The sequence below is a fragment of the Lactuca saligna genome, chromosome 5 (assembly GCF_052625555.1).
Source record: "Lactuca saligna cultivar CGN05327 chromosome 5, ASM5262555v1, whole genome shotgun sequence".
Lineage (NCBI taxonomy): Eukaryota > Viridiplantae > Streptophyta > Magnoliopsida > Asterales > Asteraceae > Lactuca > Lactuca saligna.
The window spans coordinates 141132864-141140653 of NC_136421.1; the positions used below are offsets into that span (position 1 = coordinate 141132864).

General features: G+C 38.7%; 1 protein-coding gene across 1 annotated transcript; it reads left to right on the forward strand.

Moving 5' to 3' along the window:
• Nucleotides 1-305: 305 nt before the first annotated feature.
• Nucleotides 306-3385, forward strand: LOC145048988 (Sec23/Sec24 protein transport family protein). Its single transcript, XM_078997671.1, has 2 exons — nt 306-1145; nt 1620-3385. The coding sequence occupies exons 1-2, from the start codon at nt 423-425 to the stop codon at nt 3243-3245; spliced, it is 2349 nt and encodes a 782-aa protein (XP_078853797.1). The 5' UTR covers nt 306-422; the 3' UTR covers nt 3246-3385.
• The last annotated feature ends 4405 nt before the right edge of the window (nt 3386-7790 follow it).

Sequence of the window (7790 nt, forward strand, 5' to 3'; positions counted from 1 at the left end):
ATTTGAAAAAAACCGTTAGGGATAAATATTTGTAATTATTATTTTTATTCAATAAATAATTATTTGTATTAAAGTGCGATATCTATTTTCCTAGAAAAATTTTATAATTAATTTTATAACATATATAGGTTAGTAATCCTAATTAAAATGTGTAAAACATTAAAACTACAATGGCTTTTCATATAATCCTAATTAAAATGTGTAAAAATATGTTGAAAAGTGGAGAATACTTAAAAAAAAAAAATATAAAAAAAAAATAAAGGCACGTGACATCACGTGTATCACTTTTCCTCTCCCCGGAATCGTCATCCTATGCTGGCCAGTGTTTCCTGAAACAATCATAAACTTGGATGAAACCCTTCGATCCAAGAAAGTCATCTTGATGGCGAACGCAACTCCGACTTAGTTTCAAGCTAATCAAAATGGATTTCGTCGAATTGGAAGCAATCGAAGGCCTACGATGGTCATGGAATTCATGGCCAGTATCAAGAACCGAATCAAACGATCTGGTAATCCCTTTGTCCATAATGCAAACTCCATTGATGAAATTCAACGAACTTCCACTCCTATCCTACGATCCATTGATCTGTTCTCGATGTGGCTCCGTCTTAAACCCGTACGCACGTGTCGATTACCCTTCTCGAATCTGGATTTGCCCTTTTTGCTATCAGAAGAATTCATTTCCAAGATCGTACGCCGAAATCGGTGAGAACAATATTCCTGCTGAGCTTTTCCCAACTTACAGTACTGTTGAATACCAATTAGGTCACCAGGGTTTGATGACTCCGACCCGGGTGAATTCCAATCCGGTTCACAATTGGGGAACTAGTAACGGATCAGGCTTGGCTAAATCGAATTCTTCCTCGTTTTCTTCGTCTTCTTTGTCGAGTTTAGATCAACGAGGGTTAACAGGGAGGGGGATAGGGATTGGGCCGGCGTTTGTTTTTGTCGTGGATGGTAGTTCAAGTGAGGATGAACTTAAAGCACTTAAGAATGAGTTGCTGTTGATTGTTGCACAGTTGCCGGAAAATGCCATGGTAGGGTTGATTGTTTTTGATTCAATGGTGAGGGTGTATGATCTTGGGTTTACCGAGTGTTTACGGGTGGTTGTCTTACATGGTGAACGCAAGCCTTCTTCTAGCCAGGTATTACAAATTCGTTTCTTTTCTGTTCATCTTCATCTTCATCTTCATCTTCATCTTCCTGTGAATTATGAATACATACTTATAGTTCTTATTCGGATGCCCAATAATTCTTTAATTTGCAAGTATATCAACCTGTAACTTAGTTCATTATGCAAACTAACTGGATATACTGTTGCATTTTTTTTTTTTTTTTCCTTTTTGATTATTTATTGTTCCCAAAACTGTGAGAAAAGTTTCTTTATAAATCAGAACTTTCATGCTATTAGTTATTACATTACTCACCAAATCACATGAATATTGAATGCAAGAAGTAGCAATATACATTCATTTACTTGTTTATTATAGCACCCTACTTTCATTTCTTTATTACAACATTGTACTTCTTAAAATCCACTCCTACTTATATCGATGTCATCTAAATACAAAGCAATTTATATTCTTCCACTTTCTAACATTTTATTTTTTCATTATCAGATCATAGAATTTCTCGGAATCCATCCCACAAGACAACAACTTGGAAAACCACAAAATACACAAAAACACAATTTCATTTTACCAATCTCCGAATGTGAATTCAACATCACCACCGCCATCGAAGACATCCGCCACTCACCACCACCATCCTCCGGCCACCGCCCTCCCCGGTGTACCGGAGCCGCCATACTAGTCGCCATAGCCCTTCTAGAAGGTTCTCTAGTCCCCACCGGGTCCCGCATCATGGTATTCACATCCGGGCCCGCAACCATCGGTCCCGGCACAATCGTATCCCAAGATCTCAACCAATCAATCCGGACCCACCGAGACATCAACACCGGGAACACCGTTTTTTATAAAAAATCTTGCGATTTTTATAAACAAATATCCGAAAAACTATCCGATTTATCGATGGTTCTCGATCTTTTCGCGTGTTCGTTGGATCAAATCGGGGTCACGGAGATCCGACCCGCGGTGGAGCGATCCGGCGGGTTCGTGATGCTATCCGAATCATTCGAATCGGATCAATTCAAAAAATGTTTACGCCACATTTTTTCGCGCGATGAAGACGGGTTTTTAACCATGTGTTTTGATGTAACGATCGAAATAATCACAACAAAAGATGTGAAAGTATCCGGGGCAATCGGCCCGTGTGTTTCGACCCGGAAACAAAACGGGTCGAACATTTGGAAACTCGGGACAATAACCGATAAAACATGCATCGCGTTTTTATTTGAAATCACCCAAGAACAAAAAGCACAACCGGGAACCGCGTTTTTCATACAATTCATAACAAAATATCGTCACGGAAACATGGGGTTTAGGAAACGCGTGACGTCGGCGGCCCGGCGGTGGGTTAGCGGCGGCGCACCGGAGATCGCCGCGGGGTTTGACCAGGAGACCGCGGCGGCAGTGATGGCGAGGTTGGCGGTCCGGGAGACGGAAAGGAATTTTCCGAGGGAGGTCGTGCGGTGGCTCGACAAGGAGCTTATCCGTTTCGCCGGAAAGTTCGGGGATTATATTCCGGAAGATCCCGGATCTTTCCGGTTATCTACAAATTTTTCACTCTACCCACAATTCATGTATCATTTAAGAAGATCACAGTTTATAGATGTTTTCAATAGTAGTCCGGATGAAACCGCGTTTTTTCAAATGATGTTGAATCGGGAATCGGTGATCGGGTCGTTGATTATGATCCAACCGACGTTGACCCGGTTTTCGTTTGACGGGCCACCGGGTCCGGTTCTTTTGGATATCGGGTCGGTGTCACCGGATGTGATTTTGGTATTTGATTCGTATTTTTATGTGGTGATTCATTACGGGTCGAAGATAGGGCAGTGGATGAAAATGGGGTATGATAAGGATCCGGGGCATGAGAATTTCAGGAGGTTGTTGGAGGCGGTGGAGATTGAGGCGGGTCAGCTGGCGGCTGAGCGGATTCCGGTGCCGAAAGTGGTGAGGTGTGAGCAGCATAGTAGTCAGGCGAGGTTTTTGTTAGCAAAGTTGAACCCTTCGGTTACACATAAGTCGAGTTATGTTGTTGATGGGGCGGAGGTTGTGTTGACTGATGATGTGAGTTTGGAGGTTTTTATTGAACATTTGCAGGAATTGGCTGTTCAGGGTTGATTTTGGATGTCATTGTTGTATAGAGTTTGGTTTTTATTCAGTAGAATTGTGGTATAGGAAGGTGTTGTGCATTACGGATTATGTGAAATTCACGTGGGTTTTGTTAAATCGGAAAATATAATTCAAAGTAGTTTGTTTAATTGGGTAAATGTATAAATGTTTTCGTCATGCATTTTGTTTCAACTTTGAACCTAGTGTTTCTCCCTAACATAGCGGTTGGGGTGTATGAGATTTGCTTAAATATTGATTTATTGCGGTTTAACACCGAAAATAAGGAGTTTTAAGTGGTTGATATGAACATTTTTTTGCTACCAAATGAGTTAAACCAAACATTTGCCAAACACTAAAAATTAACTATTCAACTTATTACATTTTGCTACCAAATGAATTAAATCAAACGTTTTTTTTTTTTTTTTTTTTTTTTTTTTTTTTAATAAAACTCTGTTTTGACACAAGATAAACTAATATACATTTTTACTAAAAAGTATAAGTTAGCTTTGAATAAAACAATCCAAAGTAGGGATGAGCAAAAACCGAACCGACTAAAGAAAAACCGACAAAACCGTAATAAACCGCAACCGAAAAACCTAAAAAAATAATTTATAAGTACTGAATGAGTACAAAAACAAAAATGACTTATCACAAAAAAAATATATTAATAACTAAATGATACAAAAATATTATTAAGGACTAAATGTGTACAAAATAATAAATATATTGTTCTATTAAGTCATTTATACCGGCTAACATGGAATAGCCAGTCATAAAGACTAAATGTGTACAATTTAACAAGTTGAACGCGTAAACATGGACGAAAAAAAAAAAAAAAAATTCAATGACGAAATATATATAAATCGAAAAATATATTACTCTTTTAAATCATTATCCCAATTATATAATAAAAACAATTTACAAAGCCTATAGAAATGAAAAAGAAAAGATCTCTACAATCCAAAAGGTATCGTATCTTTTCATTCCAATTTTTTGCAAATAAATATCCGTAATCATTTCCTTTTTAATTATTGTATACATAATACTACTTTAAAAAACCTTTAAACTGACTAGTATGCATAATTCGATCTCACAATATAAAACTAATTATAATCCAAATGTTTATTTTTTCAATTTTTTGTTCATATAAAATATACAAAAGAGTATTAAAAAATTGAGAATTTGTTTATTAGTGTCTATATCTATATCTATATTTATTTATATATTTATCTTTATCTTTATTTTTATAACTCGAGAGGTGGGTATGGGCAACGCTCCAAATGACGTTATTGAGTGTTATAACACGTGAACACCACCCCCGTCCCCGTTATCAAACGTTATTGGCGTGCACGTTGCTCCCCGTTATATCTTGAACCATATTTATTTGAAAATTTTAATTTTTTGAACTTATACTAATTAATTGTTTGGTTAATTGAAATATTTGCGTATATAAAAATATTATTTCATGATTGGTTACTTACAATGAAAAAAAAAAAAAGATAGAATGATAAATATGTTTGTGGAAAACTAAAAATGAATATGATAATCAAACTTTTGCTAAGTCTAAAAGTTATTTAGGTGATTTTTCCTACTTTAATTCATAGTTAAATCTTTTTCATTCAATCTATATAACTCTTAGTAAAAGATATCATATAAATTAATATTGTTCAAGTATTTCTTCTATTTTTAACTATATTGATTTCAAACTTCCGAACTTTTCAAAATTTTCTATTTAATTACCTTTAAACATAACCATTTGTAACTTTATAACTTTTTAACTTGTTATTAAATAAAATGTTTTGCCTACATAAGAACATGATCTTCCATTTTTTGTTACTTATATTTTTTTCTCTTCTCTTTTTGTTTTTTATTATATACAATATGATAGTTTTATTTTATTATTTCTTTTCATAGTTTATTTTTAGTTAAAATCATCTCATTTTAGTTAATCTTCATGTATATTTTCTCTTTTTGTTATTTTTCTCTTTTACCGGGTGCTTTCCAGTCTTTTGAGCTTATTTGCAGGATTTATCAAAGTGTAACACCCCAAAGTTTGGAAAGCCAAGAAAAGAAAGAAGACCTCAAGTTTAGGGGAGACTCGGCGAGTCCATGGAGGGACTCGACGAGTCCGAGCAGGATCCAGGTTGTGGTGAAAGCGACTGACTCGGCGAGTCGGCCAAGGAGACTCGACGAGTTGGGTCTGAACGAGGAAAACCCTAAATCCGGGAACTTGGAGCCTATTTAAGCGTCTCATTCTCCTTCCTAGGGTTCCTTTACTGCCTCTCTACCCCAGAACACCAAACCCTAGCCGCCATATTCGTTTTTGAGCTAGATCTTGCCTTGAAGAGTGCACTAAAGCTTGGAGGAGGAAGAAAGACCTTGGAGGTGCAAGAAGGGACTGTAGATCTGGGATTGTGGAGTCATTTCAGAACAATTGGAGGTAATAAGCTGTTGCTTGGACTCCCTTTGCATCTAGATCTATTATTATGTGTGAGTTTTGGTCATTGTTGGTTTGTTATGTAACCAATTCGAGTTGGAGGTTCAGATCTGAGGTTGCTACCTCAGATCCATGTTGGTTTTGGTCTTGAATCCCCTAAAGTATCAGCCCTTGGTATGTTGAAGAAGCATGGTTGCCATAAACCCTAATTTAGTATGTTTTGAGCATAGATCTCTCAATCTACACGTAAAGTTTGCCACTTTACGTGGAGAATAGGCCCTAGAAGTATGGATCTATGAGTTGGAAGTTCTGTTTGGCTCGAAAAGCCACTGCATGGATTGAGGACTGGATAGACTCGGCGAGTCCTTCGAGTGGACTCGGCGAGTAGCTTGAAGATGAGGAGGAACTCGACGAGTAGGATGAGCAGCTCGTCGAGTCGGATGAAGTTAGGCATGACCTCGGCGAGTTGGATGAACAACCCGACGAGTTGGTTGAAGATTGTCTAGGACTCGGCGAGTCTGTTCTTGGACTCGGCGATTCAGATCGCGAAACCCTAAACCCTTCGAGTTGAGACTCGAATCAGTGAGTCGGGTGGTGACTCAGCGAGTTGGACAGGTCAGGACTTGGAACTAGTTGGACTCGGCGAGTCGATTCGCGAATAAGAAAGACCCTGAGCGTAGGAACTCAGCGAGACGGGTCAACTGAAAGTTAACTCTGACTTTGACTTAGAGCTAGACCAGGGGTAAAATGGTCATTTTACCTAAAGGACAGTTAACAGTGTTTGATTGAGTATGTTGTGGGAATTACAGCCGGAGGATTTCTGGAGCAGCAGCGGTCAGTTAGTTCCCGATCAGTTCAGCAGCTACTTTGAGGTGAGTTACCTTCCAGTAGTGGTGGGTCTAAGGCCACAATGCCGGCCCACCAGTAGGAGACGTATGATAGATGATTGTCTTTGTGATATCATCTAGGTTTGCTATTACCTAATATGTTATATGCTATCATGATACGTTATATGCGATAGTAGTAGAGTTCGGTTGTTAGGACCGCAGGGTAGTCAGATACCCCAGAAACGTCTGACAGTATGTGATGATATGTTTGTATGTTGGCCTGTTATGTTATGCGATAGAGGTAGCAGGAGGGGACCAGTCCCCGAGGATCGGTTGTTAGGACCGATGGGTAGTCAGCACCCCAGAATGGCTTGACATGGGTAGTCAGCACCCCAGAATGGCTTGACACGGGTAGGACGGCACCCCAGAATGGCCGTATGGGTAGGTCGGCACCCCAGAATGGCCGTACCGGGTAGTCAGGCACCCCAGAATAGCCTGGCAGTACGTATGTTATGTGTTTGTATGGTATGTGGTACGTTGGAGGAACTCACTAAGCTTTGTGCTTACGTTTACAGTTTTGTTTTCAGGTACCTCTTCACCGAAGGGGAAGGAGCCGGCGCGGTAGCGGCACATCATGCACACACTCTGGTTTCCGCATTTACGAGATTCACTGGGATTGTACTCTGATATTTTGATGGGATGTATGGTTTGACTTTTTAAAACAAGGTTTTGTTTATTAATGTTTTCTAAAGTAATATTTTAAAATGAAATTTTCAGACATGAAAATTGGGTCGTTACAAGTTGGTATCAGAGCCCTGGTTTGAGGGATTCGGACTCACCTTCGGGGGTGTCTGAACTCAAATCTAGGGATTTAAAGAAATTTTTTTTAGAAAATGATTTCGAACAATGAGAAAAGAGTTTAAGAAAGAACAAAAGTGTGTGATGTGCGCGACCGGCCGAGCTCAAGTAAGTACTCCCAATTTACCCATACAAGTTATGTTATGATCATCATTATCAGTTTCAGTTTCAGTTTCAGCTTCAGTAGAACAACATGCTAGAATAAGACTAAGGATCTAGGATGATGCCTTATGTGCCTGTTTTATGTGTTTCAGCTGATAAGAATTGCATGCTAGTATTGAGTAGACAGTAGTAGGATAGCCTGTGTAGGTTATGCCTGATAGCATGAGCTTAGCATTGTATGCTAGTGCAGTTTCTTGTTATGAGAATTGTTTTGCCTAAGTATGTTTCCTTTATCCGAATGCTGCTTGCTTTGTGCTTTGTGGGACTCTG

Bases quoted from the DNA above. Each gene is read 5' to 3' on its own strand.
- LOC145048988 (XM_078997671.1), top strand. From the start codon at position 423: ATGGATTTCGTCGAATTGGAAGCAATCGAAGGCCTACGATGGTCATGG. The intron at 1,146-1,619 runs GTATTACAAATT...TTTCATTATCAG, and splicing joins GCAAGCCTTCTTCTAGCCAG to ATCATAGAATTTCTCGGAAT.